The sequence below is a fragment of the Callorhinchus milii genome, unplaced genomic scaffold (assembly GCF_018977255.1).
Source record: "Callorhinchus milii isolate IMCB2004 unplaced genomic scaffold, IMCB_Cmil_1.0 Scaffold20, whole genome shotgun sequence".
Lineage (NCBI taxonomy): Eukaryota > Metazoa > Chordata > Chondrichthyes > Chimaeriformes > Callorhinchidae > Callorhinchus > Callorhinchus milii.
In genome coordinates this window covers 12,475,338-12,497,681 of record NW_024704761.1, presented here as the reverse complement: position 1 = coordinate 12,497,681, position 22,344 = coordinate 12,475,338, and the positions used below count along the sequence as shown (strand labels likewise).

Genomic DNA, 22,344 nt, shown 5'->3' with positions numbered 1-22,344 from the left:
GTTTCATGTTGAACATGCCACAAAATACATTTCTCATAATTCTCATACATTTCTCATAAAACACCAACAAATTGCTTTTATATAACATCCTTCAAGTCAGGCAGACGTCCCAACTCGCTGCACAGTTGAGGGTTTGAACCTGAGCTGGTGGTTGGATTCGGGAGCTGTGGGGTCAAGGAGGTGGTGGATGAACAAAAGTGCAAAGAGGAAGGTTCAGATGGACCTTAAAGGAGATGAGCAAAGGGGTTCCAGAGAGTGGTGACAGGCTGAAAGTGGGGGAGTGGGGCAGGAAGTGAGGCCAGTACCTTTTGAGGGGAGAGTTGGGCAGATTGATGAGGTTTTAGGAGGTTACAGAGATAGGGATGGGGCAAGACTGAAGGAATTTAAGAGTGATCTTCTCCTTGACCTCTCTGCTGCCCTAATACTGTTGACCACGCTATCCCCCTCCACAGCCTTCTCTCACTTCAACCTTCATGGTTCTGTCCTTGAATGGTTTAGATCCTACCTCTCACACTGTCTCCACTTCATCTCCACAAACAGCTTCGCCTCCAGCCCCTGCACCGGCTCATGTGGCGTTTTTCGGGGGCTCTGTCCTTGGTACCCTTCTCATCAACTTGTACATGCTCCGTCTTGGTGACATCATCCGCGGCCATGGAGTCAACTTCCACATGTATACGAACGACACCTAATTCTATCTTTGTGTCTCTACCCTTTACTCCAGGACCCATTGCTGTCCTATCATAGAATCGTACAAAAGAGGCCATTCGGCCCATTGAGTCTGTGTGGCTCTTTGAATAGACCAATGTAATGTCAATCCCACTCCCGGCCCTTTCCCCATAACCCGCAAACCTGTCCTCCGCAAATACCCATCCACCACGTTTTTAAAAGTAGTTATCGATCGGCCTCGACCGCCCTCTCAGGCAATGTTCCAGATTCGAACAACTCGCTGCGTGAAAACATTTCTTCTCACCTCTCCCCTCGGCTTCTTTTAGAGACTATTTTGAATCTGTGACCTCGAGTCACCGACACACCCACCAGTGGGAACAGTTTTTCCCTTTCTAACCTATCAAATCCCCTCATGATTTTGAAGACCTCTATTAGGTCCTCGTAACCTTCTCTGCTCCAATGAGAATAATCCTCACCTCTCCAGCCTTTCCTCATCATCACGGTCCCTCATTCCTGGTCCCATCCTCGTAAATCTCCTCTGCGCCCTTTCCAATGCCTTAACATCCTTCCTATAGTGTGGTGCCCAGAACTGGGCGCAGTATTCTAACTGAGGCCTAACCAGTGTTTATATGGGTTAATCATACCTCCTGACTCTTGTACTCTATGCCCTATTTATAAACCTAGAATCCCATTTGCCCTTTTTACAGCTTTATCTACCTGTCCTGCACCTTCAAGGATTATTTACCTGCACCCCCAGGTCTCTCTGTTCTTTTACCCCCCTTAAGATTGTATTACCGCCTATATTGCTCCCCTCATTCTTTCTACCAAAATGCATTACCTCGCATTTCTCCACATTGAAACTCATCTGCCATGTGTCGCCATTTTACCATCTGTCTATGTCTTCCTGCAGTCGGCTCCTGTCCTTCTCACTGTTTCCCCCTCCCTAACTTGTGTCGTCCGCAAACTTGGAAATGGTACTTGCTATACCCAAGTCCAGATCATTTATGTATATTAAGAAGAGAGTGGTCCTAATACCGATCCCTGGGGACACCACTATACACTTCCCTCCAGTCAGAAAAGCAGCCGTTCACCACAACTCTCTGCTTTCTGTCTCCCAGACAGTTCTGGATCCACTGCCACTGTCCCTTTTATACCATGGACTTCTATCTTTCTTGCAAGTCTTTTATGTGGAACTTTGTCAGATGTCTGTCAGACATCAAGTCCTGGGTGAGAGCTAACTTTCCCCAGTTGAATGTCAACAAGCCCAAGGCTCTCCTGATTGATTCCAGTCAGCGCCTTCACACCTCAGGCACTGACAGCATCACTATCCAGGGATACCTCACTGAACCAGTCAGGAATCTTGGTGTCTAGTTTGACCCACAACTGTCCTTTGTCCCCCACATCCGTGCCATGTCCCGCTCTGCCTCCCCCACCTCTGCAACAGCTCCAGGCTGTGCCACAGCTCCCTTCAGCCCGCCAAGACCCTCATTCATGCGTCCATCACATCTAGGATTGACTACACCAACTCCCTGTTTGTCAGCCTTATCAACTCTTCTCTCCACAAGCTGCAGATCATACAGAACTCTGCAGCTCGTGTCCTCTCCCATACCAGGCTCTGTGACCCCATCGCCCCTTGCCCAACTCCACTGGTCCCCATCCCTCAGAGGATAGAGTTCAAAATCCTCATCCTCACCTTCAAGGCCTTCCACGGCCTTGCCGCATCCTATCTCTGTGACCAGCTGCGCTCTTTCCTCTCCACCCACTCACTTTTTGAACCCCTCCAGTCGGGTTTCCGTGCTGCCCATAGCACAGAAACTGCCCTGGTCAAGGTCACCAATGACATCCTGACGATCTGTGACCAGGGCTCCCTCTGCCTCCTCGTCCTCCTCGACGTATAGGCCGCATTTGATACGGTTGACCACTCTATCCTCCTCCACCGCTTGTCCTCCCACCTCAACCTTCAAGGCCCTGTCAAGACCTCTCCCACCGTCTTTATTTTGTCTTCGCTAACGGCTGTCTTGTGCGGTGTCCCTCAGGGCTCTGTCCTCGGTCCCCTCCTCTTCACCCTCTATACGCTCCCCCTGTGGTGACATCATCCGCAGACATGGAGTTAACTTCCCCATGTATGCGGATGACACCCAACTCTACCTTTCCTCCTCTAAACCCTCAACTCCACGACCCCGATGTCCTGACAGCTGTCTGTCCGACATCGAGTCCTGGACGAGAGACAACTTTCTTCAGCTCAACGTGCGAAAAACTGAGGCCCTCCTGATTGGCTCACATCAGCGCCTCCGCACCTCAGGCGCTGACACCATCAGCTCCGCACTCTCCACCTCTCAAAGCCATCAGGAACCTCGGGTTCTGTTCGACCTGAGCTGTCCTTTCTCCCTCATATCTGCGCCACAACTGGCACCGCCTTCCATCACCTCCGGAACATCGCCAGACTACGGCATTACCTCACCCCTCACGCGGCTGAAACTCTGGTCCACGCCTTTATCACCTCAAGGCTGGACTATGGGAACTCTCTCCTCGCCGGCCTTCCCGGCCCTCCCTCCACACTGCAGGTCATTCAGAACTCTGCAGCTCGTGTACTGTCCCGCACCAGGCTTCGGGAACACATCACTCCCACCCTCGCCCTCACTCCCACCCTCACCCTCACCTTCGCCCTCACCCTCGCTCGCCTCCACCGGCTCCCCATCCCCCAGAGGATCGATTTCAAGATCCTCATCCTCACCTACAAGGCCATTCACGGCCTCGCTCCCTCCTACCCCTCCGACCTACTATCCCCCTACCTACCTGCCTGTACCCTCCGTTCCTCTGGCTCTGGTCTGCTCCACATCCCCCGCCCCAACCGCCCTACCATCGGTGGCCGGGCCTTCAGCCTCTCAGCCCCGAGGCTCTGGAACTCTATCCCCAGTGCCTTCGCCGCTTCCTCCCTCTCCTCCTTCAAGGCCGGTGTCAAGACCTTTCTCTTTGACCGTACCTTCAGCTCCACTCTCGACTCTCTACCCCCTCCTCACCCCCTCCCTTCCCTCCCCTCACCCTGACCGTTTCCCCCCTCCTCGCTCCCTCCCTTCCCTCCCCTCACCTGACTATTTCCCCCTCCTCGCTCCCTCCCTTCCCTCCCCCTGACCATTTCCCCCTCCTCGCTCCCCTTCCCTCCCCTCACCCTGACCATTTCCCCCCTCCTCACTCCCTCCCTTCCCTCCCCTCACCCTGACCATTTCCCCCCTGCTCGCTCCCTCCCTTCCCTCCCCTCACCCTGACCATTTCCCCCCCAATGCTCGGGTCCCAACCCAACTGTCCAGCGCCCTGGGACGTCCTCCCGACGTGAAAGGCGCTCTATAAATGCAATCTTGTTGTTGTTGTTGTAACAACGAGCCTGCCCCATCCTCGCTCTGTCCACTGGCTCCCCAGCCTTCAGCACATCCAGTTCAACATCCCCTCCCCTCCCTGCGCTCAGCAAACGACCCTTCATCGTCGGGTAAGCTTTCAGACATTCTGTCTCTGCTCTGTGAAACCCCATCCCAGAGTCCCTTTGACTAGCTTCCCCTTCCCCCCCCCCACCACCACCTTTAACAGTCACCTTAACATCCATCTTCAACCGAGGGTTCAGTCACGTTTCACCCACAAAATATCCAGTCAATTCACTATAATTACAGTATATCTTGTGAAGCGCTATAGAAGTCTCGAAGACATGATAAAGCGCTATATCAAATTATTATTCCCTCCCCTCCCTCAGTACAGGTGCTCAGGCAGCTGTGTGCGCGCTTGGCTGGCCTGCAGAATGAAGGTGCTGTATAACTGTACGCTGTGTCTGTCTCAGGTGTACGGAGGAGGTGAAGCTGGGGGAGGAGGACCCCAGGCCCAGGCTCTGTTATAATGTGGAGTTTACGTTTGATGCCGACGCTCGAGTTGCCATCACCATCTATTACCAGGCGACAGAAGAGTTCCAGAGTGGCTGTGCCATGTACGTAATGAGCTGGAGCTGGTCGTGGTGTCTGTGGGAGCTTTGTGTTTGTTGGTGACATTTTCATAAAATTTATGAGCAAGGTCAGGCTGATCACCCCCATTGAACCGATTACACACAAATGTTACACTTTGCAAACGGGGATTGTACCCCCAGGCAAGCTCCTCCCACCAAACTCTTCTGGGGCCCAAATTGTCAAAGGACAATGCGGATCTGAACCTTGTCTTCTCGACCCCACCCCCCACCCACCGACCCCACCCCCCCCCCCACCCCCGAGCAGGTCAAGTGATGGGATGGCCTCTCTGGCAGGGGAAGCCCGGCCTGAGCCTAGTGATCAGGGGCTCAAGTGATATCAGTGACTCCCCTTCCTCAGTGTGAGGGCAGATCTCACTCCTGCAATACCAACTCCAACCAAAAGAGAGCAGACAGGATATTCAGCCATAATCCTTCCCATGTCCAGTTCTGGGTGAGATTGGGTCATGGTCACCAACACAAGCCAATCTCAACAAGAGAAGAACCTAACTTCACTGTCCTCTTTGGTCTCCATAGATACACTGCAAGAGAGCGCCTCCTGCAGTCAGAAACAGTGCATTACAAGCGGGGAATGTGCCAGAGTTTCTGTCTGCCTTCACACACTGTACAGCCCTCCCAGTGGGTTGAGGAGGAGGTAATGTTTTGATTGCAGTGGCTTCCTGGCTTTAATATTCCACTTTCAGAGTTCTGCTCCTTAAGACTGAGCTGTGCAAAGTGTGCCCCTCCCCCTTTCCACCATCTTCCCTCGCTTCCCCCCTCCCCCTCCCTTTCCCTTCCCTCTCCCCATCTCCTTCGGGCCCCTCCCTATTCCCTGCCCCCTCCCCTTCCCTCTCCCCTTCCCTCCCACCTTCCCTCCCCCCTTTCCCTCTCCCCCCGCCCGTCCCCAAGGCTGAGCGTGACGGGGAGAAGAGGAATGGCACTCCTGCAGCTCCGGCGAGTGACCTTGTTTCTCTTTCTCCTGCAGCTGGGCTATGATGGTGACCGGGACATTTACCCTGCGGTGATCCAGGCCGTGGTTGCCGAGGGAGATGGTGAGGAGCGGTGGCTTTACTCGAGTTTCAACAGACAACAACAACTTGCATTTACACAGCGCCCCTGACACAGGGCACTTGACAGTAGTGAAGCACAACGCTGATTCGGGGAGAGGGGGGAGGTGACCATAGACGCAGTCAAAGAGGAAGGTCTTCAGGTGTGATCTGAAGATGGGGAGGGAGGGGGCAAGGCGGAAGGATAATCAGAGAGTCAGCGTGGATTTGTGAAAGGAAGGTCATGTCTGACGAATCTGATTTTTTGAGGAGATCACTAATATGGTAGATAAAATGTTGTTTACTTGGACTTCCAGAAGGCATTTATGAGGTTCCGACAAGAGGTTATTAGCAAAAATAAAAGCCCATGGAATGGGAGGTAACCTTGCAATGTGGCTTGGTAATTGATTGGGAGGCAAGAAACAGAGAGTAGGGATAAAATGAACTTTTTCTGATTGGTGGGATGTGACAATCATAGAATTATACAGCACAGAAGGAGGCCATTCAGCCCATCGTGTCTGTGCCGGCTATTTGAAAAGGCCTCCAAATCCCCCTGCTCTCACCCCTTAGCCCTGCAAACTTGTCCTCCCCAAATAAGTATCTAATTATTGGTGTAAAGTAGTGTTCTCCAGTGGTCTGTCCTGGAGTCTAATATATACACTAGCTGTACTCATTGCAGCTTTGTTTGCAACCAAAGGATCCAATATGGAATGTAGATTGACAGACAGACGCATAGACATTTCATCTTTATCTTCTGTGGGAGGATTCCTTTTGGGAGGACTCCTGTAGGCAGGACTCTTTGTTAGGAGGTCATGTGTGATGAGCTTGTTAACGTCACAGCTTTCCTCTATCACTATTTTGTTGCAGAATACCATGCATACCTCATATTTAAAGCATTTTATAAATGTAACGATAGGAAATTATTGGGGAAAAATATATGCCCAGGACACTTCTCCTTGCAAGACCTTTCCGATGAGGTATAAATCGTATCTCTATGTCAATCAGTTATTGCATTCCTGGCAAACAGACAGACACACAGACATTTCATCTTTATTAGCCTAGACTAACTGTACCCGTTAAGGTACCACTTGCAATCAAATGATCCGATATGTAACGTAGATTGACACACAGAGAGACTTTTCATCTTTATGCTCAGCTGAGAGGACTCCTGGTTGGGAGGATTCCTGGTTGGGAGGACTCCTGTTGGTAGGATTCCCGTGGGAGGACTCCTGCGGGAGGACTCAGTGGGAGAACTCTTGTGGGAGGACTCCAGGTAGGGTTATAGCGTTCTTGCTGGACAGATGCACAGAAATTTTGTTTTTCTAGTATATATAAATGACTTGGATGATGGAATAAAGAGTTTTAAATCCAAATTTGCAGATGACACCTAGTTAGGAGGCACAGTAAATTGTGTACAGGGGAGTAGGAAGTTACAAAGGGATTTAGATAGATTATCTAAGTCCCTTTGTATCTTCCTGCTCCCATGTACACAATTTACTGTGCCTCCTAACTTATTAAATGAGTGGGCAAAACTGTGGCAATTGGAATTCATTGTGAGGAAGTGTGCGGTCATCCACTATGGATCCCAAAATAGCAAAACAGAATATTTTCTAAATGGGGAGAAACCTCAGAACTATGGAGGAGCAAAGAGATACACAAATCACTAAAGACAAGCTCACAGGCACAAACATTATCAAGAAGGCTAATGGGATGTTGGCCTTTTATCTCAAGGGGTTGGAATATAAAGGAGAGGAAATGAGACTTCAACTATACAGAGCCTTGGTCAGACCCCATATGGAGACTGTGTTCAATTTTGGGCACCGCACCTCAGGAAGGATATATTGGCTCTGGAGAGGGTGCAACACAGATTCACCAGAATGATAGCAGGGCTGAAAGGATTAAATTATGAGGGCAGGTTACATAAGCTTGGTCTCCATTCCCTTGAGTTTGGAAGGTTGAGGGATGATCTGGATTGAGGTTTTTAAAATAATAAAGGCATTCGATAGGGTAGCTACAGAGAAACTATTTCCTCTGGTGGGGAATCCAGGACAAGGGGCCGGAATATGAAAGTTAGTCCTGGGCCATTTGGGAGTGCATTTGGAAGGTGGTTTTTCACCCAAAAGGGCAGTGGAAATCAGGACCTCTCCCTCCAAAAAGGCTGTGGATGCTGGGATCCATTCACATCTCCAAGACGGAGATAGCTAGATATTTGTCAGGTTGGGGTATTAAGGGATATGGGGCAAGGGCAGGTAACTGGACTTGAGGTACAGATCAGCCATGATCTTATAGAATGGCAGAACAGGCTCGAGGGGCTGAAAGGTCTCCTGTTCCTATGTTTCTATTGCCCGACCCAGACTCAGTGCAGCATATCCATTTTCTGATGTTGGCAACGTGTATGAGAATAGAGGCAGCGTCTGCCTCGCGGGGCACAAACCCTTTTCACACTATTATCAAGCAGTGCTGGGGAGGTTAGCACTGAGTGGTTAGTTCTGGGGAGGTTAGTGCTGGGGCGGTTAGTGCTGGGGTAGTGCTGGGGGTTTAGCCCTGTGGGTTTAGTGCTGAGGGGTGGTTAGTGCTGAAGGGGGTTAGTGCTGGGGTGGTTAGTGCTGAAGGGGGTTAGTGCTGGGATGGTTAGCGCTGGGGGGGTTAGTGCTGCAGGTTTAGTGTTGGGGTGGGTGAGCGCTGGGGTGGGGTTAGTGCTCGGTGGGGTTAGTGCTGGGGGGTTTAGTGCTGAGTGGTTAGTTCTGGGGTGAGTGTTAGTGCTGGGGGTTTAGTGCTGTCGGGGATTTAGTGCTGGGGGGGGTTAGTGCTGGGTGGGGGGTTAGTGATGGGGGGTGTTAGTGCTGGGTGTTAGTGCTGGGGGGGTGTTAGTGCTGGGGGGTTAGTGCTAGGGGTGGTTTGGTGCTGGGGAGATTAGTGCTGGGGGGATTAGTGCTAGAGGGTGTTCGCGCTAGCGGGGGGTTAGCTCTGAAGGGTTAGGGCTGTGGTGGGTTAGTGCTGGGGTGTTAGGGCTGGGGGGGGTTAGTGCTGGGGTGTTAGGGCTGTGGTGGGTTAGTGCTGGGGTGTTAGGGCTGGGGGGGTTAGTGCTGGGGTGTTAGGGCTGGGGGGTTAGTGCTGGGGTGTTAGGGCTGGGGGGGTTAGTGCTGGAAGGGTTAGTGCTGGGGGGGGTTAGTGCTAGAGGGTGTTAGCGCTGGCGGGGGGGTTAGGGCTGGGGTGGGTTAGTGCTGGGGGTGTTAGTGCTGGAGGGTTAGTGCTGGGGGTTGGTGCTTGGGGGGTTAGTGCTGGCGGGGTTAGTGTAGGGGCGGTTTGTGCTGGGGGGTACTGCTGATGGGGAGGTGTTAGTGCTGCGGGAGTTATTGCTTGGGGGGTGTGTTAATGCTGGGGTTGTTAATGCTGGGGGGGGCCTTAGTGCTGGGGGAGTTACTGCTGGGGGCGTTAGTGCTGGGTGTTAATATGGGAGGATTATTGCTGGGGGGGATTAGTGCTGAAGGGTGTTAGCACTGGGGGGTTAGTGATGGGGGTTAGTGCTGGGGGCCGTTAGTGCTGGGGGACTAGTGCTGGAGGGATTAGTGCTAGAGGGTGTTCGTGCTGGCGGGGTTTAGCGCTGAAGGGTTAGGGCTGGGGTGGGTTAGTGCTGGGGGGTTAGTGCTAGGGAACTAGTGCTGGGGAGGTAGTGCTGGGGGTGTTAGTGCTGGAGGGGTTAGTGTTAGGGGGTTAGTGCTGGGGAAGTAGTGCTGGAGGGGGTTAGTGTTGTGGGGGTTAGTGCTAGAGGGTGTTAGCGCTGGCGGGGGGTTTAGGGCTGGCGGTGTTAGTGCTGGAGGGTTAGTGCTGGGGGTTGGTGCTTGGGGGGGTTAGTGTAGAGACGGTTTGTGCTGGGGGTTACTGCTGGTGGGGAGGTGTTAGTGCTGCGGGAGTTATTGCTGGGGTGGGGTGTTAGTGCTGGGGTTGTTAGTGCTGGAGGGTTAGTGCTGGGGGGGTTACTGCTGGGGGCGTTAGTGCTGGGTGTTAATATGGGAGGGTTATTGCTGGGGGGATTAGTGCTGAAGGGTGTTAGCACTGGGGGGTTAGTGCTGGGGGGTTAGTCCTGGGGGGTTAGGGCTGGGGGACTAGTGCTGGGAGGTTTAGTGCTGGAGGGGGTTAGCACTAACCCCGAGGTGGAGTTAGTGCTGGGGGGTTTAGTGCTGTGGGCATTGGTGCTGGAGGGGGTTAGTGCTGGAGGGGGTTAGTGCTCGTGGAGTTAGTGCTGGTGGGGTTAGGGCTGGGGTGGGTTAGTGCTGGAGAGTTAGTGCTCGGGGTTAGTGCTGGGGGTGGGGTTAGTGCTGGGTGTTAATACTGGGAGGGTTATTGCTGGGGGTATTAGTGCTGAAGGATGTTAGCACTGGGGGGTTAGTGATAGGGGTTAATGCTGGGGGGCTAGTGCTGGGGGATTAGTGCTGGAGGGGGTGAGTGCTGGGAGGTTTAGTGTTGGAGGGGGTTAGTGCTGGAGGGGTTAGTGATGTGGGCAATAGTGCTGGAGGGGGTTAATGCTGAAGGGGGTTAGTGCTGGAGGGGGTTAGTGCTGTGGGCATTGGTGCTGGAGGGGGTTAGTGCTGGAAGGGGTTAATGCTCATGGAGTTAGTGTTGGGGGGTTTGGGCTGGGGTGGGTTAGTGCTGGAGAGTTAGTGCTCGGAGTTAGTGCTGGGGGCTTTAGTGCTGGGGGAGTTGGTGCTGGGGGATTAGTGCTGGAAGGGATTAGTGCTGGAGGGTGTTAGTGCTGGAGGGGGTTAATGTTGGAGGGGGTTAATGCTGGGGGGTTAGTGTGGGAGGAGGTTAGTGCTGGGGGATTAGTGCTGGAGGCGGTTAGTGCTGGGGGGTTAGTGCTTGTGGGGTTAGTGCTCGTGGAGTTAGTGCTGGAGGGGTTAGTGCTGGGGGTGTTAGTGCTGCAAGGGATTGGTGCTGGAGGGTTGGTGCTGCGTTTTTAGTACTGGGGGGGGTTAGTGATGCAGGGGGTTGGTGCTGAAGGGTTAGTGCTGGGAGGTTAGTGCTGGGGGAGTTAGTGCTCGAGGGGGTTAATGCTGGAGGGGTCTTGTGCTGGGGGGGTTAGTGCTGGAGGAGGTTAGTGCCTGTGGGGTTAGTGCTCGTGGAGTTAATGCTGGGGGCATTAGTGCTGGGGGTGGGGGATAGTTGGGGGATTAGTGCTGGAGGGGATTAGTGGTGAGGGGTTTGGTGCTGGGGGTGTTCGTTCTGAGGCGGGTTAGTGCTGGAGGGATATAATAATAAAATAATAATAATCCTCGCATTTGATATAGCGCTTTTCACGTCGGGAGGACGTCCCAAAGCGCTTCACAGAACACACTGTAAAGTGAATTGACTGTATATTTGTGGGCGAACGCGGCAGCCAATTGCGCACAGCAATGTCCCACAAACAGTCGTAGATTGAAAATGACCAATTTATTATTGTTTGAGGTTTTGGAGGGATTATTATTAGGCTCTGTGTGGAGGAAGGAAACTTGCCCGAGGTTTGGCCCTGACCCCCCGGGGATTGAACTCAGGTCTCTCACTTGCAAAGCGAGTGCTCTAACCACTGAGCTACAGGACTCCACTGGACCATACAGGATATGGTGTTGGGGGCTGTTTGTGCTGGGGGTGTTTAGCACTGGGGGGGTTAGTTCTGAGGGTGTTAGTGCTGTGGGGGGTTGGTGCTGCTGCTGATGGCCTGAAATTTTCTGTTGCAGAACACGTTGGACATTCCCACGTGCTCCTGGCTACGTTTGATAAGGTAAGCTGGTGGGGGGGTGGGGTGGGTAGCTGAAGCGATCCTGGAGCTTCGGGTTAATGGCTAGAAACCCCTCACTTCCCCTGGCCCTGGAGACACAGAAGCATGTTGCTGTAGGTAAGGTTTGCAGTTTGTCCTTGTTACTAATTCCTGCCTTGCTTCCTCCACAGCACGTGGATGGCAGCTTCTCCCTGAAGCCCCTCAAACAGAAGCAGGTGGTGAGTGTAACAAGAATAAGAATAATAATCCTTGCATTTAATATAGCACCTTATCACGTGTTCGAAACGTCTCAAAGCGCTTCAAGGATACAGTGTAAACTGAATTGACTGTGGGTGAAACGCGGCAGCCAATTGGGCACAGCAGCCTCCCACACACAGTTGTGGATTGAGTGACGAAATTATTATTTTTTTCAAGGAATAGTTATCCGCAGAAAAGCTATCCACCAATCAACTAACAACCGGGTTCCTTCTTACTGCTAGGTAAACAGGTGTGTGGAGTAAGGAAACTTGCCCAACATTTCGCCCTGTCTGGGAATCAAAACCAGGTCCTCTCGCTTGCGAGGCGAGTGCTGTAACCACTGAGCTACAAAAATCCACTTTCATAATGTGTACTTTCACAGGGAGAACGTCCCAGGATATTTAGAGTGAGATGGAGGAAGCAAGGTGGAGGGTTTTCAGGAGAGAATTGGCGAGGGTGGGAGCAGACTGGCTGAAGGCTTCCGGGTGGGGGTGAGACCTCATACAGACTGGAGTTGGTGGACGAAAGTGAGTGGCCTTGAGAATGGTATTTGGTTTAAGCACGAGGATCTTACAGTCCCTGAGATAGTCTGTGGCGCTGGGTGAGGGTGATGGTACTGTGTTATGTGCACTCTCTCTCACACACTGTCTCTTTCACAGGTTGACGGTGTCAGTTACCTTCTCCAGGAAATCTACGGAATAGAAAATAAATACAATTCCCAGGAATCTAAGGTAAGGTTGGTTGCGAGCTGTGGGGGGCCCGGGGTGGAGGCTGTGATGTGGCTGGTAGGAATGCGGAGACGTGGTCAGGCAGGGTTGACAGTATCCCTCTCTCCGCAGGTGACAGATGATGAAGTCAGTGACAACAGTGCGGAGTGTGTTGTCTGCCTGTCTGACGTGCGGGACACCCTGATCCTGCCATGCCGCCATCTGTGTCTGTGTAACGCCTGCGCCGACACCTTGCGATATCAGGCCAACAATTGCCCCATTTGCCGATTACGTAAGAGGGTGTTTATTGCTAGGAGCCGAGCTCAGCCACGCCGCGCATCTCTGACTGTGTTAGCTATTATGCGTGTGCTCCATGTATTTAATAATAATAATAATAATAAAAATAAACGTGCTGTTTGCATGTTCCCACAGCATTCCGGGCTCTGCTTCAGATCCGGGCAATGAGGAAGAAGCTGGGGCCTCTGTCGCCAACCTCCTACAATCCCGTCATCGCCTCACAGGTCTCCGACTCGGAAGAGCATTCGGTGAGTGATGACCATGTACATAATGTTAGTCACTGACGTGAACTGTGCCTGGGGCGGACCCCAGCTCTGTGAGTTTCCCTCGGTCACTGGGAGATTATTACTCCATCCAAATCAGGCATGTGTTAGTAGTTTCTTTATTTGTCAATCCACCTCAATAACCCACCAGTCATAATGCGCTTCTTGGACCTTTTGTTAATAGTCCATTTTCTCTTAAAGGAGGATCCAACAACTGGAACGATTGTCAACCGTTTTCCTTTTCCCACAGTCGGATCACATCCCTCCTGGCTATGAGGCCGTCTCCTTACTGGAGGCTCTGAACGGGCCGCTCACCCCCTCCCCCTCGGTGCCGGGGCCTGTGATTGGGGACGTCCTCGGCCGGTGTGTGCTGCCTGCCTACAGCACTGACCGGCACAGCCTGCCCGGTCACACTCTGTCTCCTCTCGACAGGATGTCAGACAGCGGGAACCACATCCTCAAGCTAAAGAAGAGCACATCAAAGTGAGCAGCTTGTGGTGGTGGGGGCTGTGGAGGGGGAGGGGCTGTGAGGAGGGGGACTGTGGGGGGAGGGAATGGGGCTGTGAGAGGGAGGGGCTGCGAGGGGGAGTGACATGTGGTTCCGGTTACAGATCCTTGTCACAGAATTCCTCGATGCTTCGTGAGGAGGATGAAGAAAAATCCTTCAGTGAGAGTGAGATCCAGGCATCCCCGAGGAAGGTGTCTGGCCAGGACCCTGAGGTAACCGCTGCCTTGGCTACCGAGTCAGAAGGTCTTCTTCTTCTCCTTCAATACCTGGTGGGGGGGCTTCTCCAGCCCCCGCACCGTCTCATGTGGTGTCCCTCAGGGCTCTGTCCTTGTTCCCCTCCTTTCAATATCTATATACTCCCTCTTGGTGACATCATCCGCAGACATTGGGTCAACTTCCACATGTATGCGGATGACACCCAACTCTCTCTCTGCCCCCACCCTCGACTCCAGGACCCACTGCTGTGCTGACAGAATGTCTGTCAGATATCAAGTCCTGGATGAGAGCGAACTTTTTTCAGTTGAATGCCAACAAGACCGAGGCTCCTGATTGGCTCCGGTCAGCACCTCCTCACCTCAGACCCTGACAGCATCACCATCCATGGGGCTCACTCCCCCCTTGCTAAGCCAGTCCGGAACCTTGTTTGGCTCTCAACTATCCTTTCTACCCCACGTCCGTGCCATGACCCGCTCTGCCTTTCCCCACCTCTGCAACATTGTCCGGCTCCACCACTGTCTCACACCGCAGGCCACCGAAACCCTCATACACGCATTCAGTCTTGACTTTGTAAACCCCTTGCTTGTCGGCCTCCCCAGCTCCTCCTTCCATAGGCTGTGGATCATCCAGATCTCTGCAGCCCTTGTCCTCTCCCGTACCAGGCTCCGTGACCGTATCATCTCCATCCTCGCCCGACTCTACCGGCTTCCCATCACACAGAGGATAAAGTTCAAGATGCTTGTCCTCACATTCAAAGCCCTCCGTAGCCTTGCTCCCCCCAACCTCTCCAACCTCCTAACCCCCTACCATCCTGCTCAGTCCCTCCACTCAGCGGGCTCCAGCCTGCTTCACATCCCCTGCCTTAGCCGCCCCATCATTGGCTGGCAGGCCTTCCGCAACTCTGCCCCCACCCTCTGGAACTTCATCCTGCAGTCCCTCAACCTCGCCCCCTCCCTCTCCTCCTTCGACCTGTCTCAAGACCCTCCTCTTCGACTGTGCCTTCAATCAAACTCCTTCCCCCTCTGCACTCCACCCTCCCCGATCCCAACCCCCAGCTCGGCTCCGAAACACTGATTGTCCTTCTGACGTGAAAGGCGCTATACAAATTGCTGTGAGGGGCTGTGGGGGGGGGGAACTGTGTGGGGAGGGGATGGGGCTGTGAGAGGGAGGGGCTGTGAGGGGGCTGCGAGGGGGAGTGACAAGGTTCCGGACTGCTTAGCAAGGGGGAGTGAGCCCCATGATGGTGATGCTGTCAGCGCCTGAGGTGAGGAGGCGCTGACGGGAGCCAATCAGGAGCTCAGTCTTGAAGAAAGTTCGCTCTCATCCAGGGCTTGTTGTCTGACAGTCGAGGGTGGGGGCAGAGAGAGAGAGTTGGGTGTCATCCACATACATGTGGAAGTTGACCCCATGTTTGTGGATGATGTCACCAAGAGGGAGCGGACTGTTTCCATGCTCCTGTGCGTTCCAGGCTCTCCTTCAAATTCCTGCAGCCAGTTGGTCAGTGAGCTGCCTCTCGGTGAGGTCTGCCTGGCCTGTGTGCTCCAGTTTCCTGTTCCCAGCAGTATGATGGGAGCCCAGGTATCCCAGGGATTGGCTGATTTGGGGTCTTGTTCTTCAGGAATGTGGGGTTACTCCTGAGAGTGAAAACCTGACCTTCTCGTCCTCTGGAGCTGTGGAGCCATCTTCCTGTACGGGAACTCCCCTCTCCTCCACCATCACCTCCCCAGAGGGTAAGTGTCAACGTGAGCCACTGCACGCACAGTTGGCAATCAATACTATTCTCAGCGATTTGGGAGGATGAGCACAGCTCTGAGCGCTCACACTTCCTGCACCTGTTAGTAATTGATGTTTGCTGATTTCTGGTTGTTTCTAGGCTATGGTGAAGAGTGTGTGCACATTATCTGACTGCCTGCCTCTGTGTGTTTGTGCACAGATCCTGTAAGCAGCAGCCTCCCCCAGTCTGTCATGTCCATGGCCTCGTCCCAGAGTCAGAACTCGCAGATCAGCACTGACACCCTGTCTTCCATGTCTGGGTCCTACGTGGCGGGAGGAAGGGAGGAGTTTGAGGATGTTGGTGAGGCGGTGGCTGAGCGACTGGCCCTGCCCGAGGAGGACGAGGAGGTGATTGTCTCTCACGGTGACTGAGCGAGCGAACGGAGGGTCACATGCAGGCTGACGGTGGGGGGGTGTCCTGGTATCACTGACTCTCGTGTTTGTTCCCACAGACGCCGCCAGCTGAGGCCACAGACGCTAACTTCATCATGACATTGGCAGAGGAGCAGGACTCTGAGGTGATGGCCACCAGAGGGGGGCATGTGGGGGCTGCCTGTCTGACCAATGTGAGTTTGTCAAACTGGCAGCCCCCACCTCCTCCCCCTCCCGCCGCCTAAAGCTAGATTTAGAAGCTCTTTTCAAAGACCCGGCACAGACACGGTCGGCCGAATGGCCTCCTTCTGTGCTATGATTCTATGAGTAACTGTCTGTCTGTTTTCAGGGGAATGAGTTTGAGGACGAACCCGAATCTTCTGACTTCGAAGCTGGTAATGACCTGCCCCTCACTGTGTGATTGCCCCTCCCCCCTCGAAGCTTCCTCCCGGCTCCCACTCGCTCTACTGCCTCACGCTCTCCCCCACACGCTCTCCCCCACCCACTCTCGCCTCCCACACGCTCTTCCCCCACACGCTCTCCCCCACACGCTCTCCCCCACACGCTAATAATTATAATAATAATAATCCTTGCATTTGATATCTCACTTTTCACGTCTTCTAGACTCCCACACGATCTCCCCCCCACAACCTCTACCCCCCCCACACGCTCCCTCCCACACGCTCTCCCCCACACACTCTCCCCTTCCCACACGATCTCCCCCCCACAACCTCTACCCCCACACACGCTCTCTCCCACACGCTCTCCCCACACACTCTCCCCCTCCCACACGATCTCCCCCCCACAACCTCTACCCCCCCCACACGCTCCCTCCCACACGCTCTCCCCACACACTCTCCCCCTCCCACACGATCTCCCCCCCACAACCTCTACTCCCACCCGCTCCCTCCAAATCGCTCTCCCCCACACGCTCTCCCTCCCACATTCCCAGCCCCCGACATGCTTTCGCCCATACACGCCCCCCCCCACACACAATCTCCACCCCCCACATGCTCTGCCCCCAAATGCTCTGTTCCCACACGCGCTGTCCCACACGCTCTCCCCCACACACCCTCCCGCCCCACGTGCTCTCCCGCCCACATGCTCTTCTCTCCCACGTGCTCCCCCCCCCCTACACGTGCTCTCCCCACATACTCTTCCCCCGCGCACACTCACCCCCACACGCTCCCCCCACCCCACACGCACTCCCTCCCACATTCCCAGCCCCCCACATGCTTTCGCCCATACGCGTTCCCCCCCCACACGTTCTACCCCCACGCTGCCACCCACGCTCTCCCCCACACATACTCCCCTACACACACTCCCCCCCACAAGCTCTACTCCCCCCACACTCCCCCCACACTCTCCCCCCCACAATCTCTACCCCCACATGCTCTGCCCCCAAATGCTCTGCTCCCACACGCTCCCTCCCCCACCCTCTCCCGCACACACCCTCCCGCGCCACACACTCTCCCGCCCACATGCTCTTCCCCCCCACACGCTCTCCTTCACATACTCTCCCCCCGCACACCTCACCCCCACATGCTCTTCCCCCCCACATGCTCTCTCCCCCACACACGCTCCCCCCACATGCTCTTCCCCCACACACGCTTCCTCCCACACGCTCTCCCCCATACGCTCCCCCCCTCCCACACGATCTCCCCCCCACAACCTCTACCCCCCACATGCTCCCTCCCACACGCTCTTCCCCACACGTTCTCGCCCCCCACACACATGCTCTGCCGGCACACGCACTCCCCCACACGCGCTCCCCACACGCTCTGCCCCCACACACTCTGCCCCCACATGCTTCCTCCCACATGCTCCCTCCCACACACTCTCCCCACCCACACACGCTCTCTCCCCCACACGCTCGGCCCCCCACACATGCTCCCACTCACATGCTCTCCCCACCCACACGCACTCCCCCCACGCTCCCTCCCACATGATCGGCCTCCACACGCTCCCTCCCACACGCTCTCTCCCACACGCTTCCCCCCCACACGCGCTCCCCCCACCACACGCGCGCCCCCCCCCCCACACACGCGCTCCCCTCATACACTCTCCCCTTCACACCCTCTCCCGCCACACACTCTCCGACACGCGCTCTCCCTCCCACATTCCCAGCCCCCCACATGCTTTCGCCCATACGTGCTCCCCCCCACATGCTCTAACCCCCCACACTCCCCCCCCACACTCCCCCCCACAATCTCTACCCCACATGCTCTGCCCCCAAATGCTCTGCTCCCACACGCTCCCTCCCACACGCTCTCCCGCACACACCCTCCCGCCCCACACGCTCTCCCGCCCACACCCTCCCGCCCCACACGCTCTCCCGCCCACATGCACTTCCGCCCCACGCGCTCCCCCCACACGCGCTCCCCCACACACACGCTCTCCTCCACATACTCTCCCCCACACATACTCACCCCCACACGCCCTCCCCCCCGCCACACGCTCCCCTACACGCTTTCCCCCACACACGTTCCCCCCACACCCTCTCACTCCCCCCCACACCACGCTCCCTCCCACACGCGCTATCCCTCCCATACAATCTCCCCCCCACAACCTCTACCCCCCACACGCTCCCTCCCACACGCTCTTCCCCACACGCTCTGCCTCCACACACTCTGCCCCCACATGCTGCCTCCCACATGCTCCCTCCCACATGCTCTCCCCACCCACACACGCGCTCTCCCCCCACACGCTCCCCCCCACACATGCTCCCGCTCACGTGCTCTCCCTACCCACACGCACTCCCCCCACGCTCTCCCCCACACGCTCCCTCCCACACGCTCCCTCCCACACGCTCTCCACCACTCGCTCTCCCCCACACGCTCTGCCCCCCACACGCTCTGCCCCCCACACGCTCTGCCCCCATATGCTTCCTCCCACACGCTCCCTCCCACACGCTCTGCCCCCATACGCTTCCTCCCACACCCTCCCCCCCCACATGCACTCTCCCGCACGCTTTCCCCCACACGCTCTCCCCACCACACGCTCTCCCGCCCCACACGCACTCCCCCCACACGCTCGCCCCCACACGCTCCCCCACCACATGCTTTCTCCCACACGTCTGCCCCCACACGCTCTGCCCCCACATGCTCCCTCGCACACGCTCTCCCCACCCCGCACACACGCTCTCTCCGCTCCATATCTGTGCTGCTGGTGACTGCCTGACAGTGTGGACTCTGCTCTAGTTATTTATTTCTGAATATTGTTGTTCCATTCTGTCCCTGAATGTTTTATTCATCACATGTAATAGGTGGCAGTGGACACGCCTCCTCTCCCCTGGGTCTCACGCTGACTGAGCCATGTAGACACCGTGTGATGGGGTCAATGTGATAAATGTTGCCCAGACCCCAACCAAAACAATTGCTCGGGGTGTTGACCAGATTATGTGTGCTCTGGCTGTCACTGATAAACTCTGTGTCTCCTGTTGGTGGGGGTGGGGGAGGGGGTGTCTTTGTGGTTAGTGAAGCCAACTCCAACTCCTGCTTTGTGCCCTGTGCAGACCGGACGCTGAGCACCGTCACTGCCGTTATCTGCGACAATAACAATGAGCAGAGCAGCCTGACGGGACTGGACAACGACCCACACGGGGAGGTCAGCCTGCCTGGTGAGTGTCCGTGACCAGGGTTGGGGGCTGCTCTAACTGCTCCAATACACTCCCGACAGCTCATGATCCAACCAGACGTGGGTTGAACATTTACTGCTCTAACTGTCTCCCACATCCATCCTAGCTCTGCACAGTCAGTGTCTCAGTTGAAGTAAAAGATGCCCTGAACGTCTTTATCCTTCAGTTCTCAGTGATTACACTGAGTTGCTTGTGTAGTCTGTGCCTACGCGGTGTTGTCGTGTGCTGTCCCTTTGCACATTGGGGCCACTATGGGCCTGTTTCCTGCCTCGTTTTTCAGAGTTCTGTCTTGCCTGAAGCTCTGGCAGCCCTCAGTGTCCTCTTCCTGGGGGGCATTTCTCCCCCAGACTCCCACCTTGGTCCTAACTTCTTCCTGTAACTTCAGGTACACCAACCTCTGAGGTCAGCCTCCGACACCAGCTCTCCACACTGAACCACCTGGAGCGTGAGGACAGTGCGGACCTTCAGCATCTGTACGGCCCTGTGACGGTGTAACCTGAGCTGCATCACTCGGTCCAGAATTAATCCAACTCCAGCCTCTGTTTGCTGGGGTGGAAGCTGGACTTGGGGCCCATTGCACTTTGTAGCAGTTGAGCAGCAATAATGCAGCAATAGCGCTTGTGTAGTGGCCACACTTCCCGCATGTCAGCAGCACCCGAGGGTTTGGCAATGTTCAGCATGTGACACAACCACACGGTCCTCGGGGTCTGTGAGCTCGTACCTGCTGTCGGTTCGCTGCTGTCAGCTCCCTGGTCCCGGGGATACTGCTCTGGTTGTTTCAGTGCAATCAGCTGCTCANCCCCCCGGTCCGGTGTTCTCCAACCGACGCCAACCGGACACCAGGTGCTGCTCACAGGGCGGCTCCTCCCCGCAGGTCCTGCTCTGTGTGCTCACTGTCACCGCCTCGTGGTGTGAGCAGCAATTGTCATTGCAGCAGTGCAGGGACCTCACCGAAGCACTGGCTCATTCAATGACAATTTGTGGGTTTCTCTCGTCCCCCTGTATTTAATGGGCTAAAGGTACCAGCAAACAGACCTCTGTTTGTCATTGTTAATTTTGTGTAGTCATGGCTTATACTGAGGGATCACTTCCCCCATCCCCACACAGTGAGTGATATGTTAGTTACTGTGAACTGTACTTGTGAAAAGCTGCTTCTTGCGTTGCTACTGGGGACGCTCTGTGCAATATCTGTCCTCAGTGTTCTGTGAAACATCACATTTGTTAGAAAGTTCGCACTACATATTAGGCTATAATATAGAATTCTTAGAATGCATGTATAAAGTATATCTGTTATTTGAGGTTCTTGCTTGGGGGGCAGTGCCAGTCTGTGCCTCCCTGTATGAATAACTTTTATTGACCTCTACAAGACTGAATGATGTATATATACAAGTATATGTATATTACCAAGTTTTATTAGAATTTCATTGACTGAAAGTGATGACAAAAGGAAATAAAATCCAACAAAAACCCTTGTGCAATCATTCTGAATCACACATTCACTGTCTCACAATCCCCCCTTGCACACTCGCTGTGTCACAATCGCACACTCTGAATTCCATCTCCAAGTGGTTTATAGTGAGGGATTATAAAACGTCCAGAAATACTTCATGGGTCAACTTTCAATCTGCATTAACTGTAGCGTTTGATATAGTGCGACATCAAGTCAAAGGGCTTGTGTTTTTCTGGCTGACATAATCACTTGCTCTCTTTATGGCTGTTTGTGGGATGTTGACATCTGCAAAGTTGCTGCTTCGTTCACCTATGGAGTGTCCACAAAGTCCTCTTACCCCACTTACAAAACAGCGAAATAAGACAAGACTTTACGAAACCAGTGGAGCCTGACAAGGGCTGGTGTGACAGGGACACAGAGTTCTGAATTAGTTGAATTTTGTGCATGGTGGAGCTGGAGAGACCAGCCTGGAGGACATTGGAACAGTACAGTTGGGAAGTGACGAAGGTGTGGATGAGGGTACCCGAAGGCTCCATCCTTGGCCCCCATCCGCATTCCTGTGGATGACATGTTCTCATCAATGTCATCGTGGGGACATGGGGTCAACTTCCACATGTATGCGGATGACACCTAAATCTACCCCAGCTGCAACTCCCTGTCCGTTGATATCCTGTCAGCTTGTTTGACAGCCATCAAGGCCTGAGTGAGCACAAATTTCCTGCAGCTGAATGTTGGCAAGATGGAAGCCATTAGCTCCCGTCAACCTCTCCTGCAGGTCCGAACTCCTCAACCTCCCCGGGCTCTCCCTCAGACTCCCTGAATCCGCACACAATATAGGCATCCGGTTCAATCCCCAGCTTTCCTGTCCAGGACCGCTTTTTCCCACCTCTCTCACATTGCCCGCCCTCGGTCCGTACCTCAGAACCAAAGCAGCCGAAACCCTCGTCCGTGCCTTTGTCACTTCCCGACTGGACTATTCCAATGGCCTCCTCGCTGGTCCCCTCAGCTCCACCATACACAAAATTCAAATAATTCAAAACTCCGCCGCCCGGATACTCATCTGCACAAAACTGTGTCCCCCATCACCGCAGTCCTTGCCAGGCTCCACTGGCTCCCAATTACTGAATGAATCGATTTCAAGATCCTCTCACTCCTTTTCAAATCCCTTCAAGCCCTCGCACCTCCCCACCTCTGGACCTGCTTACCCTCCACTCCACCACCCACTGCCTCCGCTCGGCTGGCTCCGGCCTCCTGTTTGTCCCTTGTCCCTTCCGCTCCACCATCAGTGGCCGTGCCTTCAGCCACTGCGCCCCAAAACTCTGGAACTCTCTCCCTCAATCCCTCTGCCTCACCCCCTCCCTCCCCACCTTCAAATCCCACTTAATGACCTTCCTTTTTGATGGTGTTTCCAGTCACCTCCCCCCTCCCTCTCCGG

General features: G+C 54.6%; 1 protein-coding gene across 1 annotated transcript; it reads left to right on the top strand.

The window, feature by feature from the left end:
* The first annotated feature begins 651 nt into the window (after window positions 1-651).
* Window positions 652-20,926, top strand: LOC103173146 (E3 ubiquitin ligase RNF157). Its single transcript, XM_042342576.1, has 17 exons — window positions 652-656; window positions 4,460-4,636; window positions 5,186-5,303; window positions 5,634-5,700; window positions 11,409-11,452; window positions 11,620-11,667; window positions 12,346-12,417; window positions 12,526-12,685; window positions 12,826-12,938; window positions 13,204-13,436; window positions 13,565-13,673; window positions 15,296-15,407; window positions 15,611-15,798; window positions 15,903-16,016; window positions 16,172-16,217; window positions 19,337-19,441; window positions 19,845-20,926. Exons 1-17 carry the CDS (start codon window positions 652-654, stop codon window positions 19,952-19,954), a joined length of 1,821 nt encoding a protein of 606 aa, XP_042198510.1. The 3' UTR covers window positions 19,955-20,926.
* Window positions 20,927-22,344: the final 1,418 nt, after the last annotated feature.